General features: G+C 52.5%; 5 protein-coding genes across 5 annotated transcripts; 2 read left to right on the plus strand and 3 right to left on the minus strand.

Moving 5' to 3' along the window:
• Nucleotides 1-517: 517 nt before the first annotated feature.
• Nucleotides 518-8507, plus strand: GCG54_00008274 (Highly reducing polyketide synthase azaB; the record flags this gene model as incomplete). Its single annotated transcript, XM_045408242.1, has 7 exons — nucleotides 518-769; nucleotides 828-914; nucleotides 974-1031; nucleotides 1067-1421; nucleotides 1478-7226; nucleotides 7288-7608; nucleotides 7665-8507. The coding sequence occupies 7 exons, from the start codon at nucleotides 518-520 to the stop codon at nucleotides 8505-8507; spliced, it is 7665 nt and encodes a 2554-aa protein (XP_045257976.1).
• A 543-nt stretch (nucleotides 8508-9050) lies between these two features.
• GCG54_00008275 (uncharacterized protein) lies at nucleotides 9051-10650 on the minus strand (the record flags this gene model as incomplete). Its single annotated transcript, XM_045408243.1, has 2 exons — nucleotides 9051-9826; nucleotides 9903-10650. The coding sequence occupies 2 exons, from the start codon at nucleotides 10648-10650 to the stop codon at nucleotides 9051-9053; spliced, it is 1524 nt and encodes a 507-aa protein (XP_045257977.1).
• A 2210-nt stretch (nucleotides 10651-12860) lies between these two features.
• GCG54_00008276 (Cytochrome P450 monooxygenase FUM2) lies at nucleotides 12861-14798 on the plus strand (the record flags this gene model as incomplete). The annotated part of the gene is made up of 7 exons (XM_045408244.1): nucleotides 12861-12983; nucleotides 13051-13143; nucleotides 13195-13264; nucleotides 13323-13721; nucleotides 13778-13949; nucleotides 14017-14127; nucleotides 14201-14798. The coding sequence occupies 7 exons, from the start codon at nucleotides 12861-12863 to the stop codon at nucleotides 14796-14798; spliced, it is 1566 nt and encodes a 521-aa protein (XP_045257978.1).
• A 421-nt stretch (nucleotides 14799-15219) lies between these two features.
• On the minus strand, nucleotides 15220-16407 carry GCG54_00008277 (uncharacterized protein; the record flags this gene model as incomplete). The annotated part of the gene is made up of 2 exons (XM_045408245.1): nucleotides 15220-15239; nucleotides 15294-16407. 2 exons carry the CDS (start codon nucleotides 16405-16407, stop codon nucleotides 15220-15222), a joined length of 1134 nt encoding a protein of 377 aa, XP_045257979.1.
• A 1629-nt stretch (nucleotides 16408-18036) lies between these two features.
• On the minus strand, nucleotides 18037-19134 carry GCG54_00008278 (Adenine deaminase; the record flags this gene model as incomplete). The annotated part of the gene is made up of 1 exon (XM_045408246.1): nucleotides 18037-19134. One exon carries the CDS (start codon nucleotides 19132-19134, stop codon nucleotides 18037-18039), a length of 1098 nt encoding a protein of 365 aa, XP_045257980.1.
• Nucleotides 19135-19660: the final 526 nt, after the last annotated feature.

Consider the following 19660-nt stretch of genomic DNA (forward strand, 5'->3'; position numbering starts at 1 on the left):
GCGACATGCCCATGAAATAGAGTTGCCGCAATTGCTACGAGACTTTCCGGGGCGTATGTCCCTCCCGCTTCATCCCGTGTTTTGCTCCGGGGAGGGGTGGGAGGGACACGGCGCTTCCCATTTAGGAAGTGCCTTATTGCATATCCAAGATTAGATCTGGGCTGACCACAATTGGCGGAAGGTGGGAGATTGTTTTCGAGGCCGAGTCGTTCGGGCCTCATCCTTTTCGGCGATCCGGTTGCTGAGGTGAAGATTGCATAGCCAAACCTTCGGATTTGCAGCTTGGAGACACAATTTTCCAGTCCGATTCTGTATCAATAGAGGGACTGCATCAGAGTTGGCAGGCTGGAGAATGAGTTGAGCCTCTTAGTAACCATTCGCCCATCGACGATTCTTGTGATCACGGGTACCCACCACTTGGAAGTCCTAGTTAACTCTCTGCCATAACCAAAACACAGCTTACTGTGGCCCGTGTGAAGCAACTGAGCTCAGAGACCTATCACAATAATCACCTACAATGGCGCCTTACATGAGTCATGCAACCTCCTCAGAGCTGAGCTCTCCAGTGGACAGCGTCCAATCACCTAGCGGGGCACCGGCAGAGCCCATCGCCATCATTGGCTTGAGTTGCAAGTTCTCAGGCGATGCAACAACACCTGAGAAGCTATGGCAACTTGTCGTTGACGGACGTGATGGATGGTCTGCTATTCCAAAGTCGAGGTTTAACTCGGAGGCATTTTACGACAAAGATCATGCGAAAATTGGGATGGTACGTGTTCTCAATCCATCGGAAAAGCGTAGCTCGATGCTAACAAGTCACCAACTAGTCCAATGTGGTCGGTGGGCATTTCATTCGCGACGATGTCTCCAAATTTGATGCATCGTTCTTCAATTTCACTGCGGAAATTGCCAATGTGAGTTGCCCTGATGTTTTCTATAAACGGCGTGTTAAGTAGCTTACTCCGTCACCCAGGCTATGGATCCGCAAATCAGAATGCTCCTAGAGTCCGTCTTTGAAGCCTCTGAAAATGGTACATCACATCGATCGAAATTTGACAACAATAAGCTAACCTCGTCGAAAATCTAGCCGGAATTCCTTTGCATAAGTTGGCAGGAACCGACACTTCGGTTTTCATGGGCTCATTTTCCCGAGACTACCACGATAGTCTTATGCGAGATCCAGACACGTTGCCAAGAACTGCCTTGACAGGTAATGGTGTGGCAATGATGTCCAACCGGATTTCCCACTTTTTTGACCTTCGTGGCCCTAGCTTAACGACTGATACTGGGTGTTCAGCAAGTATGGCTGCCCTTCACCTGGCAGTTCAGAGCATTCGTAATGGGGAGTCTCGGATGTCTGTTGTTGGAGCATCAAACCTTCTGTTAAACCCGGACCCATTCATCGTCATGTCAGGTCTTGGGTAAGTCAAAGAGCATTTCTGTATTAGGTTCCAAAGCCTAAGCTAATTCTCCACAGCGTTCTTGGGGCCGACGGTCGATGTTTTGCTTGGGACAGCCAGGCTAACGGTTACGGTCGCGGTGAGGGAATCGCCATCCTTCTTCTGAAGCCCCTCCGTGATGCCTTGGCGGATGGGGACCCGGTCCATGCTGTCATCCGGGAGACCGCAATCAACCAAGATGGAAAGACCCCAACAATCACTTCACCTTCATCAGAGGCCCAAGAAGACCTCATTCGCGCCTGCTATCGCCGAGCAGGACTAGATCCTTCCAAGACCCCTTATGTTGAGGCCCACATGACGGGAACACCGACTGGCGATCCGATAGAGGCTAGTGCGATCAGCCGGGTATTCGGCAAAGGTCGGACTGCCGACAATCCAGTCCTAGTCGGTTCCATCAAGACCAATTTGGGACACTTGGAGGCTTCAAGTGGAATTGCGGGAGTCGTGAAGGCCGTTATGATGCTGAAGCATGGCATCATTCCACCCAGCTTGAACTACAAAGAGGCGAATCCGAAGATCGACATGGCGGCCTTGAAGGTCAGCGTCCCACTGGTTTCCCAGAAATGGCCTGAGGGTATGCCACGTCGCGTCTCTGTGAACAACTACGGCTATGGGGGAACCAACGGTCACGTAATCATTGACGGTCCAAATGAGCATATCCATGACACTCGTGTGATAACCACGAAGACAGAAGAACCACGGCTTGTCGTTCTCAGCAGCAAGGACTCCGCGGTCACGACACAAATGGTTTCAAACTTGAAGGCGTACTTGGAAAACCGAAAGTCAACAGGCGCCGCAATTGACTTTGACAATCTTGCTTACACATTCGACACTCGACGCTCGCATTTCACCTGGAGAGTCGCAATTTCTAGTTTGAACTGGCATCAGGACTTGATTGGGGCCCTAGACGATCCTGTCAAGAAAGCGGTCACACTCGCCAAAGAGCCTCCACGTATTGGCTTCGTTTTCAATGGCCAGGGAGCACAGTGGCATGCGATGGGACGCGAGTTGATATCTGTCTATCCAACTTTCCAGAAGTCGCTTCTTCACGCCGACGTTGTTCTTAGCGACTACGGCGCTGACTGGTCTCTTGTGGAAGAGTTGCAACGGGACGAAAAGTCAACTCGCGTCAACGAGCCCAGGCTAAGCCAGCCTGTCTGCGTTGCGCTGCAGATCTGCTTGGTAGACCTACTCAGGTCTTGGGGCATTCGTCCGAGTGCAGTGACGAGTCACTCGAGCGGTGAGATTGCCGCTGCTTATGCCGCAGGAGCTCTTACCTATGAGGAGGCATTGGGTGTGGCCTACTTCCGTGGTGCCCTGACCGAAAAATATCACACTGCCTCTACAGCACCGGGCGGAATGATGGCTGTCGGTCTTGGATCCGACGAAGCCTGGTCATATCTGGCGGAGCATGGGGTCGACAAGGGCACGGTAACAGTGGCCTGCGTCAACAGCCCTTCCAGCGTCACGCTCTCTGGTGATCTTGACGCAATCGATCGCCTCGAGAAGGACTTCGCGAATGACCAAATCTTCGCCCGTAAGCTTAAGGTCAAGTCCGCATACCACTCCCATCACATGCTCCCTATGGCCGATGAATACCTGAAGGCGTTGAAAGATATCATCCAGCCGAAGTTGAAGTGGAACAAGATCGTCTACTCCTCCCCAGTAACAGGGGGTCTCATTGAAAGTCCCGAGAAGCTTGGGCCGCAACACTGGGTGAACAACCTTTTGTGGCCAGTTCTCTTCTCGCAATCATTCGAGCAGATGTGTGTGGACACTTCCTCCAGCGAAACCAACGTCGATCATATCCTCGAAATCGGTCCCCATTCCGCGTTGGCTGGGCCAATCAGACAAATCTGTAAGATTTCTTCTTTGAAGGATCTAAGCCTGCCGTATGCTTCTTGCTTGATCAGAGGCCAGAACGCGGCGGTTGCTATGCAGACTGCGGCAGGGTCTCTGTGGTGCAAGGGCTACCCTGTAGATCTGGCCGCTGTTAATCGCCGTAATCACCATGAGACCTACCATGTTGTTGCCGACCTCCCCTCCTACCCCTGGAACCACACCAACAGCTTCTGGCAAGAGTCACGGCTCAACGTTGCACATCGTAACCGGAAACATGTCCGCCATGAGCTGCTGGGTTCACTGCTTCCTGGGCCGGCAGCCACGAGTCCTACCTGGAGACATTTCCTCAAGGCATCCGAGCTGCCCTGGCTTCGGGATCATTTGGTTCAGTCTGACATCGTTTACCCGGGTGCTGGTGGCATTGCCATGGCGATTGAGGCTATACGGCAGCTACCCGATTCCGATGCGGACACAGTCGATGGTTATTGCCTCAGAGACATCCAGATAAGCAATGCACTTGTTATCCCTGACACGGAGGCCGGAATTGAGGTCCAGCTCTCTCTGCATCCATGCGACAACAAGAACCTAGAACCAGGATGGTACGAATTTTCGCTCGAGTCACCCAGCCCAGATGGAGAATCCTGGACTGAGCACATCCACGGTTACATCTCGCAGAGAAAGAAGACAAAACCAGTTCTGCCGCCTACCGAGGCATCCAACAGCCTCTCAAACGGTGTGCAGGATCGCGTTCTACGACCCGTCGAGGTGAGCGAGCTCTTTGGTCGTCTGAGGAAGATGGGACTTCACCATGGTCCAACCTTCCAAAACATGATCAATATTCAAGCACAAGAGTTTGGCTCGAAGTTCCAGTTCCAGGTTGCGGACGTCAAGTCTGCCAGTTCTCACGTACTTCATCCCACGACATTGGACTCCATATTCCAAGGGGCGTATGCGGCGCTGTCATCAGACGCATACCAAAATTCCATGGTTATGCCTCGTGCTATTGGAGAGATTTTTGTTGCTCAGTCACTGTCATCATCTCCTGGCAGCCAATTTCAGTCTCTTGCGACCGTGGACAAGCAAGATCGTTCAGGATTCCGCTCCACTATTACCACATCCGATCCTCAAAACCCTGACACAACACTTTTGGAAGTCAAGGGGCTCTTCTGCCAGGCTGTTGGTGGCGTGAATAACACCGACGCCTCAGAGAATGCAACAAAGCTCTTGTTCAAGATGTTGTGGCATCCTGATATGACGCTGATGCCCACTGAGACAATCGTGCAGCCCTTGAGATTCGAAGTTGGCCCACAGGAACTGTCGGTCAATAAGAAGCTCGTCCGGGCTGCTTGGCATTTCATCCAAGACGCCATCCAGGACTTGAGCTCAGATGAACAGGCTCTCGCCGACATGGAGTGGTACCACAAGTCTCTGTACAACTGGATGCAGTCCAACTATGAAGCTGGGCTTGTAGGCAGTCTTGCTCGTGGCAGCGCCTCCTGGGCCAAGGCAAGCAAGGGAATGAAGCACATGCTCTTCGATGAAGTTGCTTCACAGAGCGTCAATGGCCGTCTTCTGTGCCGTGTTGGAAGAAGTTTGTCTCAGATCCTCCGGAAGCAGGTGGCTCCTCTCGAAGTCATGATGGAAGGCAACCTCCTATACGAGTTCTATGAGAAGGCTCTGCGCTGCAACCGTTCCTACGCGCAGGTTCAGGAGTTAGTGCATCTATACTCCATGAAGAACCCGCGAGCCAAGGTTCTGGAGATCGGAGGTGGTACCGGTGGATGCACAGGATCCGTCCTCAAGGGATTGACCGAGGACACCCCAGACTGCAGATACCGCTTCTCGTCCTACACCTTCACCGACGTGTCTGCTGGCTTTTTCGAAGCAGCCGCGAAGAAGTTTGGCGAGTATGGTGACATGATCAGCTACAAGAAGCTTGACATTGAGGCCGACCCCACCGAGCAGTCCTTTGCGTCTGGTTCCTACGACCTCATCATCGCTTGCCAAGTTCTACACGCCACAAAGAACATGGAAAAGACGATGAAGAATGTTCGCTCTCTGCTCAAGCCTGGCGGAAAGCTCATTCTGGTGGAGACCACCAAGGATACTCTGGACGTCCAACTGATCTTCGGTGCATTGCCCGGTTGGTGGCTTGCCGAAGAGTCCGAACGCAAGGGTGGCCCCAATCTCACAGTCGATCACTGGAGCAGGGTGCTGAAAGCTAGCGGCTTTTCCGGCATTGACTTAGAGGTTCGCGACATGGAAGACGAGGCAAACTACTCTTTCAGCGTCATGACCTCGACTGCCGCCGCGCCGACTTCATATCCTTCCGAAGTCACCATTCTTTCCCCGTCAGAGAAGGTGCCCGCCCCTTGGTTGCAGAGCCTTCAGAGCAGCATTCAACGTAACGTTGGAGCTTCTACCACCGTAGAGGATTGGAAAAAGGTTGATGCCGCTGGCAAAGTCTGCATCATGCTCGTCGAAATGATTGCACCTCTCTTGAGTCGCCTGACGAAGGACGAGTTTGCGCGCATACAGCGTCTGCTGACGACAGCTCGAGGTGTTCTCTGGGTCACAAGGGCTAGTCTCACCAAGGGCTCGGAGCCCGATATGGCTATGCACTCTGGTCTTCTCAGAACTCTGCGGATGGAAGACGCTGGAAGGCGCTACGTTTCCCTTGACCTGGACACCAAGGATCCGGCGTGGTCGGAGAGGAATGTGGACTTCATCGCCGATGTCTTTGCGACTTCCTTCGACTTTTTACAAAGCTCAAGAGACATTGACTGCGAATACGCCGTTGACAACTCACTCATCCATGTCTCACGCATCTACAACGACGACAATGAGAACAAGGCATTCGCTCCCGAAGGCAGTGAGCCTGATCCAGAGATCAGAGAGTTTGATGCCAGGGACTCCAAGTTCGATCTTCAGATGGAGGTCGGCACTGCTGGATTGCTCGACACCCTGCGATTTCGGGAGGTAGAGCGTAATGAATCCTCTCTTGGCGCCGACCAGATTGAGATCGAGCCTCGCGCGTTCGGCTTGAACTTCAGAGACGTCTTGGTTACTCTAGGTCAGCTTGATGAAACCATCATGGGCTATGAGTGCAGTGGCGTTGTCACTAGACTTGGTTCAGACGCTCAGAGAGACAGCGATCTGAAGGTTGGCGACCGTGTCTGCGCTATCCTTCGTGGACACTGGGCGACAAGAGTTACCATCAATTGGCCCTGTGCTGTTCGCATCCCTGACCACATGTCATTCGAAGAAGCCGCCACAGTTCCGATGGTATTCGCGACAGCCTACTATGGCTTGTATGACATCGGCAGGCTTACCAAGGGCGAGAACGTTCTTATCCATGCGGCTACCGGTGGAGTCGGGCAGGCCGCAGTGATGCTTGCTCAGCATCGCGGTGCCAACGTTTTCGTCACCGTCGGCACCGAAGCGAAGCGTGACTTTGTTGTGAAGGAGTTTGGAATCCCAAGAGATCACATATTCTCCAGCCGAGATACCTCCTTCGGACCTGCACTCATGGCGGCCACCAACGGTCGAGGCGCAGACGTTGTTCTCAACTCCCTCTCAGGCGCTCTGCTGAAAGAGAGTTGGGACTGCGTGGCACGATTTGGACGTTTCGTCGAGATTGGCAAGCGGGATATGGAGGCTGCCAAGTACCTCGACATGAGCCCTCTGCGCCGCGCCGTTTCGTTTGCTGCTGTTGATCTTTTCCAACTGGGCAAATATAAGGGACAAGCGGTCCAAGATGTCCTCCAAGGCGTCATGGAGATGTTTAAAAACGGACGGCTTCGAGTAGTGGCACCAATGACAACTTACCCCATCTCGGACGTCGACAAGGCGTTCAGGCTGATGCAGAGCGGCAAGCACTTGGGCAAGATTGTTGTAACACCAAAGAAGACAGATCTTGTCAAGGTATGATTTCCTGTCGCACTTTCCTTCCGATCACATTACATGGTTTCTAACCGTTCATTAGGTCATCCCGTCCCCCAAGCCCGCCCGCCTTTCACCAGATGCGACGTACATCATTGTGGGTGGCATGGGAGGGATTGGACAATCCATTGCACGGTGGATGGCCCGCAGCCTCGGCTGTAAGAATCTTATGATCCTCTCTCGCAGTGCAAAGACACATCCAGACAGTGAGGCTCTCACATCCGATCTGAAAGCCACGGGATGCAATGCCTTCTTTGGGAATTGCGACGTATCGAACGATGTGGAGCTCCGCAGAGTCTTGGACCAAGCTTGCCAAAGTCTCCCGCCGGTTCGTGGCGTGATCCAGGCGGCAATGACCCTTAACGTAAGTTCCCTCCCCATTTTGTCCATACAAGCAAGCATAAACCTAAAGCAACTTAGGACTCTATTTTCCCCAATATGACGTACGACCAATGGCTTGCTGCAACTGGTCCCAAGGTCGCCGCCACGTGGAACATCCACAACAACCTTCCCAACCTTGACTTCTTCATCATGCTGTCTTCCTTGACTGGCCTGGGCGGGAACACGAGCCAGGCGAACTACTCCGCTGGCGGAACATTCCAAGACGCCTTTGCTAAGTTCCGGACTTCTCAGTCTCTGCCTGCGGTGTCGGTTGACTTGGCCAGCATCCAAGAGGTCGGATTTGTTGCTAATACCGAGGGTGTCGCGGAACGGTTGACCAAAACTGGTCTTGCCGATATTAGCGAGGCGCAAATGCTCAAGATCGTTGAGACGGCTATTCAACACCCTCTTCGCCCCGTCGACCTCAGCCAGCTCATCACGGGCATTCTAGAGTTCGACGAGGCATCAACGGTTGCGTGGGTCAACGACAAACGATTTACAGCGGCCCAAGTCACCCGTAACGCACATGGCGGCCCACGTGGACGAGGTGATCAGCAACGTCAAGCGACGGCCCGCCTCTCGGACTCTCTGCAGTCTGCCACGAGCGGCACCGGTGCTGTGGTCCTCATCCTCGACGCCATCATCTCAAAGTTGGGCGAGATGTTCGGACTGGACGCCGCGGAGATTGACAAGAAGTATCCCGTGTCCAAGTACGGCGTCGACTCGCTCATTGCGGTAGAGCTCAGAAACTGGCTCGTATCTAGTGCGGGAGCCGAGACGACAAGCATCTTTGACGTGCTTCACAGCCCGAGTTTGAGCGTATTGGCTGAGAAAATTGGAGAAAAGAGTCGTTATGTTTCGACGCTTGTGAAGGCAGCATAGAACAGGGGTCGTGTTAGCTTTATTGATGCTTTTCCATCGCATGTTAATCTAATCGGCCGAGTTTTCCGAGCTGCTCGCTGGACTAGGACTACGTGTGCGCCGCAACCCAGATTTATGACTATCTATTTCCGTGATCCCTATGCTGTATGGTTCTGATTGCCGGCCCACCGTCATGCGGCTTTAGACACACTAAATGCAGGCAACTTTAGCCGTGAGGTATGTTAGCCTCCATCAAGCTGGGCTATGCGCTTTGGCACACTACCTGTCGATATCCCGGATACTTCATCTTGGTAGGATTACTCCGAGCATACTCCTCAGTCGAGTTGGGACGAGTGTGACTAAAGGTAATCGCATATTCGTCTCAAGCTATGAACTCAAAAGCTGGCGAACCACAACAACGTTACACATGCATGCGTCGCAAAAGTCTTCGTGACCAGGAAGACCTAGCAAGCCTCGGAAGGAAGCCGACACACTCGTATACAGAAACTTCGGCATTTTCACGCACAGCAGCGCTAGTGAGACAACTGACATATTCTGATTACGCTATGCTAGTGACGGCGAGTCGCTACTGTTGCTTCTAGATCCTCCATAACTTTCACACTGCATCAACATGGTTCGCATGCACTGTATCTTCCGCTCGGCTCCCAGCAGTGGCGCTAGGTGTGCTTTTCTCGTGCCCACCCGCGCCTTAATCTTGCTGATCAGTTGACAAAACTCTGTCAACTGTCCTGTAACGAGGCATCTGAGAACCTGGTTGCGTTCCGATGCGCTCTCGATCTTGTAGGAGCGGAACCACATGGCAACGCCTCCGTCCGGGGGATTCGCCGGCCGGGGCTGCTGGACGACGTCAACGTAGCACCGCACCGTCTTTTCGCAAATGTTGCTGAGGTACTGTCCCGCCATGGCGAGAAGCATCATGCTTTCGGACCGAGACTTGCATAATGTGCAGCCGAGGATGGAATCGCAGCCCTTGATGGCCTCTCGACAGCAGTTGAGCAAGCCGTCCATCGTAGGCTGTTCCGTATTCGCCCCCTCGTTGCCAAGTTGCTCGAGGAGGTGAGCAGCTAAACGGAGGCAGCGGCACTCGCTCTTCTTCTTGTAGGTGTTTTCGGCCGTCTCTAGTAACGCCGTAAGTGGGCTCGGTGCCGGCGCGGACATCTTGTATGCTATCGGGGTCTGTTTGCGGCCTGGTTTTTGGGACTTGTTCGACGGAGGATCAGGCAGAGGAGCGCTTGTATTTGTGGGGAAGTTCTCGTCCAGTAGCATGTCCAGGCTTGAGGATGATAGGCATGGAGTGGATGATGAATCGTCGATGGTTTCTGTGGGATCTGAGAATTCAATCAGCCATCGAATGAACATCCCTGGATCCGCAAGTTGATTGCAGATGACGCTTACCGTTCATGTCGAAGTCCTCGAGTTGAGTCTCTTGAGAGCTCGCTCCATCGTCTCCACTGTCATCCACGTTGTCAAAATATGACATGTCTTTACTCAGCTCTTGCCAAGTAAAGTCCCCTGTCTTCAAGCTGCCCATATCGATTGTGCCATTGGGCGATAACAGGCTACATGAAGCCAGCCATTGGTCGATCTGATCCTGCTCATGCTTCTCATTTTGCCCGTTGGTCAACTCCCCCATCAAGTCGGTGGGGCAGGCTGGCAGATCAAGCACCGGACTGGGTAGGTTGCTTTGCCGATGCAACTGACCCAGCGCAATTGTCTTCTCAGCTTCGTTATTTGTTGTGTGAAACATCATTGTCGGATCAAGTTTGAAGTGGTCGGAAAGTGTTGGCGACTGCGGTGCTGTGGTATCTCCAAGGCCAGACTGGCGTGGCTGTGATGAGTCTTTGGTTGAGGTGGTGGACTGTTTTCGTTTTCGGATAACGCCTCTGTTCGTTGGGTATTTACAAATGTTGGAGGCTGACTTGCACCGGTCGCAACCGTTTGGATTCCCATTACATCGGAGCTTCACGCAATCAGAAGGAGTCTCAAGTGCCGCTCGGAGAGAAAAGCCTACCTTGCGAGCTCGACAAAATTCGCATGCGATGTGTGGCTTACCCCGTCGGTTCCGGTTGATCACCGCCTCGGGATTGTTCTCGATAAACGTGGGCTCGTTGTGCTGTAGATCATACATCAAAGTACCGAACATCTTGCTTTGTTCTAGAAAACGTCGAGCAGATAATCCGACCAATTAGTAAAAGGGTGTGTGTGTGTTGCGGGCGATCAAATCATAAAAGTAGTATAGCGTGGTGACCAATGGACACAGTTTCGGTTTTTAGAACGAGCAGAACGAGCAGACAATCGCGTCTCCTCGGGTTTGGCTGACAAGTCACCATAGGTATAAAGGATTTAAGGCTTCATCGGGGAAAAGGCCTTTTCCTCTCTTGCGCTGCGGTGCCATTGATCAAACACGACCCTGGGCGGTTCGCAGAATGCATGTTACAACCTTCGAGGGAGCAGATGCAATGTCTGAGGAAACCTTGGCAAACAAGATTTATCTGAGGTCGGCCAATCATGCGGATATGCTGCCGACGATTAAACAAATTTGGTAGGAGTGGTTCATTTTTCCGTAGGAGAGGTACGTGGGAGGGGTTGGATCTTTACCGAAAGAAAGTCTAGACCTGCAGGAAGCAACCGTAGGCGGCGTGAAAGAAAGTTACGGACCTAGAGAAGCAGGGCAATGTAGCCGGGCAGTCAGATGCTTCACCAACGGTGTTCTAGACGATTGGAAGAGTATAACAAACTTAAGCTAGTAGAGGCACGCATGCATCCTGGTTGTAGGGGAGTTAGGCCCCGGTGGTACCCAGCCTTACCACATGCCAGCTGAAACCAGACCCTTCACAGGAATGGGGATGGCGTCAGCTTGTCAAACGGGAATGTGGCGCGATAGAGCCCTCAAGGATCTTGCCGATGGCGCGAGCACGGCGAGTTATTCAGTGCCGACGCCCCGCCAAGGCACAGGTTGCGACCAGGTACTGGAAGTTGATCTTGAAGAGGCAAGTCAGGGTTGAAATGGCGGACTGATCCAGTGGGCCGGTTCCACTCTTACCATGGATTACTCCAGGCGGCTTGGCAGTATAGTAGAAGAATGCGCGGGTTACCGTCTAAAGTTTGCCGCCTACGATAGATGATACAGGTAAGGCTACGCTCGGGGATATGATCCGCCATTGAGATATGACCAGGCGAGTCATGTGCTATAGGAGCGCGATTCAAGTAAAGACATACAAACAGTTTAGCCGAAGACATCCCGCCGGGAAGGCTGTCAACTTGTGTATCCTAACACGGCATTTCGAAATTGCCAGGGGACGAGAAAAAACTACCGAAACTGCAGCGCGGGTAATAATCACACGCATGTGCATCTCGTGGCTTGAGGATGCCATCTCACCTAAATCAATCTTGGCAAGGGGTAAGATTCAAACTTGTCCAATGTCGAATGCCTACTGCAGCTGAAAAAAACGTGGCTTGAGTCCGGGGAGGTGGTGAACGTGGCCCGACATTGGGGTGACCCGCGGGGTCGGCTCGCTGGCGGGAATAGTCAATAGTTGGTCTGACAGCGATCGAAACAGCCTCGGAGAGTTTATGTGGGCAGCCGCTCTCAGTGGGCGAACCTTATCTACCAGTGGATGCGTCGCTCTTGGCTGCCGATCGTGATGGTGGAAGCAGAGCAGTGAGAAGTAATGCTTGGACGCTGGAGGGCCCAGAGCTCCTAGCTCCTCGGTGTGACTGTGGAGGTGTTGCGAGAGGGGCTTCGCGGCAAGCAGTCGGCGGGAACATACCACAAAGGTGTTGAGTCGTGTCAGTTGGCGGGTGATAATCGTCAATCTTTCCATGTCAATCGTTTCAGCTGTCGATACACGGGTCAGTTGTGTAACCTCGTTTAGGAAGAAAACCGAGACCGATGACTACGCCGTAAAGGTTAACGCCGAAGCGTGCGATGACCTCGGACGGCGTGCCACTTCAGATGATAAACTTTCGGAGCCGCCCAGAAGAGGTCGGCCGGTATGTGGGGGAATTGCTCCGCCGGCCGCGGTGTTTAGGTATTGACCGAATCAGACCGTTGCCACGGAATGGGTTTACGAATCAAGTCCTGGCGAAGCAATCAACTGCAGAAAGTTTGATAGCATGTGTCCTAGGACCGCTAAGTTTGACTGAGAATGAGCGCACGGCAGCTAGAGACTTGGAGATTTACGGGTCCATCTTTGACAAAAGCACCAACCGATGAGTTGATGGAGAACATATTCACATTTTGGATACCCGGGAGCTCAATTTTCATTGCAGCCTTTCGATTTGAACTTGCGACATAGTTCCTAGTGACCTTCTTGTGAACGACATCAGATCGGAACTGAATAGCAAAAGAAGATGGACGCCACACTCAACACTTTTCCCCAAGACAAGGTTAGCACACTTACTGTACCGTGGATCTTGCGTCGGTCGCATGGCTGGCTGTCATGGGGGAACATGCCGGTGTATTTCGGCTTTTCAGTATGTTACTGAGTGTGCCCTTGACTTACACCGAGCCTGGTTAACTAACCGACTTACCTCTGTACAGTTCATTGTATGCCCAGTACTACTAGCTCTTTACAACTACTATCTTCATCCAATTGCCCATGTCAAAGGTCCCTTCATTGCGGCAATATCTCCTGTAAGGCCTCTGATCTCCAGCCGATTTCGCTGTAACTAACATGGTAGCCAGATTTGGCTCATCCGGTCCGTGTCGGGGCATAGACTCAACAATGATATCGAAGCAATTCATGCGAAATATGGTAACAGCTCACATACGTATCTTCGCGTTCCAAACCAAAACTAATTCCATACTTCCAGGCCCCGTTGTACGAATCGGTCCCAACGAATTGTCGTTTGCGTCCGAAGATGCTCTCAAGACAATCCACAACCCGGGCCCAAATGGTGGACACTTTACGAAACAGGGCACCATTGAGTCCTTGCTTGCAAAGCTGATCTGGGCAGCGCCGAATCTGTTGACTACGACAGACAAGACAGCGCACAAGCGTCTCCGCACTGCTCTGCAGCCAGCATTCACTGCCAAAGCTCTCATGGAACAAGAGGACATCGTCCAGCACCATGTTGGCAGGGCGGTCGACAATTTGGGAAAAGCACTGAACGAAGACAAAACTATCAATATCAGCGACCACTTTGCGAGGATGATCTGGAGTATTGTTGGTGACTTGTCATTTGGCGAGCCCCTGCTCCATGACCAAATGAGTAAATATCCGTAACGACCGGTCTGTGGCTACGCGTCGCGCTAATTATCCAACCAGGCGCATACGAAAAGCTTAAGTTTACCTACGGCAAAGGAGCGCCTCTCCTAGAGCTGTTTCAGTTTCTCACAGAAATTCCAATCTTTGGTGGCCTGGCCAAGTTGCCCGTCATGATCGTGCCCCACATCTTCAGAGTTCCCAAGAACTTCCTGTTGATGAATCAACTAAGAGAGTCAGTGCCCCGCGTCGTCCCAACACGTACCAACCGACCGAACAGAAACTTTAACATAGTCATCCAGCTGCATCGACCGACAAGGCGGCCGTAAAGACTTTCTCACCGCCATCCTAGCGGCCAAAGAGTCCGCCGGCCTGACTCAGGCAGAGATTTTGAGCAACTCGGCCTTATTCGCGTTAGTGGCCAATCATCTTTCATGCTTTTTCCCAGATGCACATTGCTGACATGCACTCTTGAATCCAAAACAGCATGGTAGGCTACGACACATCTGCCACAACCCTGTCCGCCATGTTCTACCATGTCCTGCGCGAGCCAGATCATTACCACAAGATCCAGCACGAGGTCCGCGCCGCCTACTCCTCGCTCGCCGAGATCTCAGCCCAGAGCGTGCTCCGTCTGCCCTACCTCAACGCCTGCGTGCAGGAAACTCTGCGCCTCCTTCCGCCCATCAACGGCCGCGGCTCGCACCGCATTTCCCCGGGTGCCACTATCGACGGGCTCTACGTGCCCAAGGGCGTCAACGTCTCGGCCGACATCTGGACTATTCAGCGACGGCCGGATTACTGGGCACTCGCCGATAAATTCCGCCCCGACCGGTGGATTGACAATGGGCCCGGGACGGCCTTTGAGCACGATGTCCGGACCAGCTATCGTCCCTTTCTCGTCGGGCCAAGAGTGTGCATTGGGCGGGAGATGGCCCTGCAGTCCATCCGGCTAACCGTAGCGAAGGTTGCTTTCGCTTTTGACATGGAGATGGCGAACAGGGATTCCTTCATATGGGAGAGGGACGCCGGGAATGACTACGTGTGGCATGATTACAATATCATGGTCAGGACGGCCCTGTGAAGGTAAGCGTCGCGGGGAGAGGGGTTTGCGCGAGGTTTTCATGGGTTTGCCTGCCAAGACTGAGTTTAGAACCTAGAGTTGCATGGATGAGGTCTGATACACCATAGATGAGCAAGTAACGTATCAAGATCACGATCATTGTTGGTTTGGACTTGAGTAATTGTTGCGACTATGGTAATTTATGTTTAGTAAACCTGTCTAGCCAAATGCGAAACTTCTGTTGGAAACCAAGTTTCTGTCGGGGAGGCATCCGTCGCTCCTTATGCCAGCCCCCTTGTTCACCTGTATGAGCAGACTATGCTAGCCTTTGGGCGCCCTTAACTACTCATGACTTGATTTTTCAACGAAGCTGTATCACTCCCGCATTCCAAAAAGTTCCTGTATCCCGTTCTGTGTATCAAAACACTTGACTCCGTCTGCTTTACTCCGATTTTATACCTGCTGTAGAACGTTAGCTCCATGGAGTCTGAGGATACCAAAGTAAGCTTCACATACCAACAATCATACGGTCCATGATCGCTCTCCCGAGCGCTCTTGCAGCTTCAACTCTTGCGCCCTCGTGCGGGTTGCGCCGGATCTCGTTCAGATGATCAGTGATGTCTGCATAGTCAATGATGCCAAGCTCTTGTGCCAAGTCGTCAACAATGCTGCTCCGCAATCCAGGAACGGTCAGATGCGCTGCATTCACGAACCTTTCATGGACGATGATTTCCTCGACTTGGGCCCATTGTAAACTGATGCTACTGATGCGGCTTTCGACCGATGCGCTCCGACTTTCAATCGATGTGCCTGAATTATCCGTCTTGTGGTGTCGTGGTGCTTTTCCGCCGTGTCCCGGAATAGCCCCTGATTGGCTTCCCACCGGTCCTGGTGCTTCGAGGGGAGTAGGTTCCGACGGCGCCGCGCTGGCGGGCGCTGCCTGTGTCATTGAAGCCACGGCTACATGTATGACTTCTTCAACCTTGTCCACTTCTGCAATGTCATTGCTGGTTTTAGCAACAATCTCGCGGCCCAAAGTGACCTCCCTGTCTTCGGAGAGATCTTGTCTGTCCTGGAGCAAACTTCGACGTGCTCTTTTACGTTTTGCGGCAGCCTTGGTCTCAGCACCACGCTTTCGGCCAGCTTTGCCTGAAGATGAGCTCTCAGTCAGTGCATACGGCGTACAGCTGGATGGTGCCTGACGAGTCATCGACACGGAGCTGGTTTTCTGGGTTGGTGAGTAAGTTGCGGTCGGCTGACAGGGTCTGATCGTTGCGACGAACACCTCAGTCTCCTTCTCGGCACTCTGACCCTTGACAGGTGAGTCCTCGCTCGAGACCTCGTCTTCATCTGTGGGTTGTCCGTACTCCTCATAGAGCATGGATGTTCTTTCTTTCGCCTTCTTGGACGCCTGTCGCTGCGAGGCACGGGAGGGTCTGGTAGTGTCCTTTGGTCGTCCTCTCGGATTCGGAGGCAGCTGCAGGGACTTATACTCGTCATCGGCGTACTGAGCCACGCCCGGCACAAAATTCGCTTCCGGATCCCGGTCGACTGTCGCAGCCCGGTCGTCAACGAAGTAGTAGTCCAGCGAGCCGAGGTACCAGGGCTTGACACGTTCCTGTCGAGTCATTATTGCAGTCTGCGGGCGATGAAAGCACTCTTTGTTACTTGGTAAAAGATTGCCGGATAGGAAGTGGCGATGTCTTGAGGGAAGAGTCGGTTGTCGACAGCCTGATTGTCGAGATCAATGTCGATGAAGATTGAATTGTCAATTCAGGTCGACAGTTGGTGCAATTGACTTTGAAAGTGAGCCAGATAACTGGTTTCACCTGCTGGCAGGGCCTTTCCTCGAATGATGTTGTGGGATTAAGTTGACTCAAATGGCAGCTCCACAAGTTGGTAAACGATAACAGCCTTTCTGGAGGCAGGCGTGACTTGGGCTTGTGTGATCTTTCTTGCGATTAACGATCAATGTTTGGGACTCCGTTTCAAAAAAATACCCTTCGTGGTGAGGTTGAAGGCAGACAACGAATCCTCGTCAGTTTCCGTTTTGTGATGAGGAAAGAAGGATAGCCTTGAGGGGATGATGTCGTATGGATTTGGAAGCGGGCAGTACGAAAAGCAACCCGGGCCGCAGATCCTTGGGCAGGTGTGGCAGGAGCTTTTGGTTAAACGGCTGTGCCCTCTGTGGTTGAACCTGATTTCGGTGTTCTTATGGGATATATGAAAACAGGCGTTGGCGGGGAAAGTCCTCGGATTGATGTTGTTTGTGAAGTTGATGCGCTGTACGAGTGATGTTGAAGTTGGACTGACGGCGTGGTCTTACTGCCCACCTTCGAAAGCGGATAGGTAAGTCACTTGTGATGAGTCAAAGTGGATGTGAAATGTGTTGGAGATTGAGAGTGGAACGGAGAAGAGCCGAGTGCTTGAAATAGGACTGATTATATAGAATTGGCATGCCAGCGATGGCCCGAGATTGTGTGGGAAAGAGCATACGTGGTATAGAAGGAATGTGCCACTCTAGTCTCGTCAGGGAAGGCGACACGACACCTCGTAACGAAGACCAGAAAAGATTGTCTCCTGCTCCAAAGCCGGCCAAGACGTTTGAATGGAAAATCGATTTATGATTGCAGGTGTAAGAGAGATGACGTGGGTGATTGGGAGGAGACAGGTTTGATGGTAGTATAGCGTTTGATTGGGAAGGGACTAGACTTGTGAGAAAACTATTTCCTCAGCAAAAGTCAAGGACAATGCAAACGTGATTTCCATTGGTAACATCAAGACATTGTTGACAAATTTGAGTTCAACTCCAAACATAGTTACGACGATAACGTGCCAGAGGAACAAATTTAACCATACTTGTGGATAGAGACCATTTGTGTTCGAGTGCGAGATTTCTGGACCGCAAATATGTCTGACTGTGAAAATCCAATAATATATTTGGTAAAGCGGCATTCCAGGGCTGGAAGATAGATAGTGATAAAAATTGAAGGAAGGCCTATCATTGGTGGTAACCATAAAGATGTAATACAACGAAGCCGTCAGGCATCGCTTCGTCCGCTTGGAATTAACAGCTATTTGCTACCCATACTCAGCAGCAGTTGAGAACAACGCCTGACTGTCAGCATGGTTCATATGAGCTAATGAGTCTGTTCACAGAGAGTTTGAATTAAACATTAACATGTCCGATTCTGAAGGCATCAATCAAGAATTGGTTTCGACGTAAATCCTTTTTTGCTTCATATGACTAACCAACTCTTTACTCTTGAACATCAACTTCATTCAGCTCCCTGTACAGCTCTTTCTTAACCTCGTCACTCGCCCAACACATATCAACTCCGTTCCTCACCAACTTCACCATGTCCTTTTTGCTCATCCCACAATACGTATACACCTTTTGCAGGTTCCCATCAACCCACACGTCATGCATGTATACCGGATCATCACTGTTCACGCAAAACTTCACTCCACGCTCCCACAGCGCCCGGATCTTGGGAAACAGCACCTCCGTCGGCGTCCTCCGGTGATACGCATGCGGACACAGCGTCAAGCCGATCCCTCGCCGCAACACGCCCTCAATGAGCTCCTCCCGATCCGCCACATCGAGGCCGTGGTCAATCCTCTCCGCCCCCTTGCCGCCACAAACCTCGAAAACGGCCTCCCGCACATGCTCATGCGTGTCCTTCTGCCCGAAATCGCAATGCATCGTAACATGCAGCCCATCCGCCCTCGCCCTCGCATACCCCTCCTCAAACAGCATTGGCGGCCTCTCAAACGCGTTGCTAGCTAGTCCAACAGCGTGGAACAGCCCCTTGCCGCCCTCTACGTTTCCCGCCGCCCACGGCCGCGCGATCTCGTACGCATCAAGCCCATCCTGCACGCTCTCGTCGCGAATGAAGCAGAAGATCCAGTTCGACCGCACGCCGAGCTCGCGCTCGCCGTCGCGCTGGGCGCGCAGGTAGCCGTTGAGCACGTCGGCCGCAGGCACGCCGCGGCGCGTGTGCGCCTGGATGTCGAAGAAGGGCTCGACGTAGCGGACGTTCATCTCGGCGCAGCGGCGCAGGTAGTCCATGGACATTTCGTAGAAGTCATCCTCGGTGTGGAGGACCTCGCAGCCGGCGAAGTAGGCCTCGAGAAAGGTGGGGATGCCGGGGACGCGGCCGTTGATCTCGGGGCGGTGGTTGAAGAAGACGGTGTAGGAGGCGAGGAGGTCGTCGTAGGTTGCGTAGGGGAGGGGCACGTTGTTGCGGTGGGCGAGTTTCCAGCGGAGGGAGGGGAGGAGGGTGCCTTCGATGTGGATGTGGAGTTCGACCTTGGGGAGGGAGGCGATGAAGGGGGAGATCTCTAGGCCGTTCATTTTGGGCCGGTACGAGTTGTTGAGGTTGCAGTGAGGTGGTATGAGTTTGATTTTGGATTAGAATGCTGGAAATGAATTTTGAGTTACTGTGATGAAGCGTTAGATCATCACGTTCATGTGAGACTGAAGTTGGCCGATCGGACTGTGGTGATTGACGTGCAGCTCCGCCATGTCGGACAGGTCCCGACGTCTTGACTTGCCCCCCTGTCGGCTATCATCTCATGTATTGCGGGATGTCACTCTTCAGAGTCCCACTAGTCTCTCGTTCTCTTTCTTCTGACTGGCCCATTGTCTTTCTACCGTGAAAACTCGAACGCCTCGACCGAATTCTCGGGTAATGTGAATGGAACATCACAAATATTCATCTCGTAAGTGGTTGGTTGAAGACTCTTTGCGATTCAAAAACCCAAAGAGTCGCGAATCAAATGAGCTTGATGGAGTCTTGATGGCCGATGTTCGCAGCATAGTTGTGGAGTCCCCCAAGAACGCGAAGGATCCGATAACACTTAATTTTTTGGGGGGCCCG

Source organism: Colletotrichum gloeosporioides (assembly GCF_011800055.1).
Source record: "Colletotrichum gloeosporioides strain Lc1 chromosome Unknown consensus_91, whole genome shotgun sequence".
NCBI classification, from domain to species: Eukaryota; Fungi; Ascomycota; class Sordariomycetes; order Glomerellales; family Glomerellaceae; genus Colletotrichum; species Colletotrichum gloeosporioides.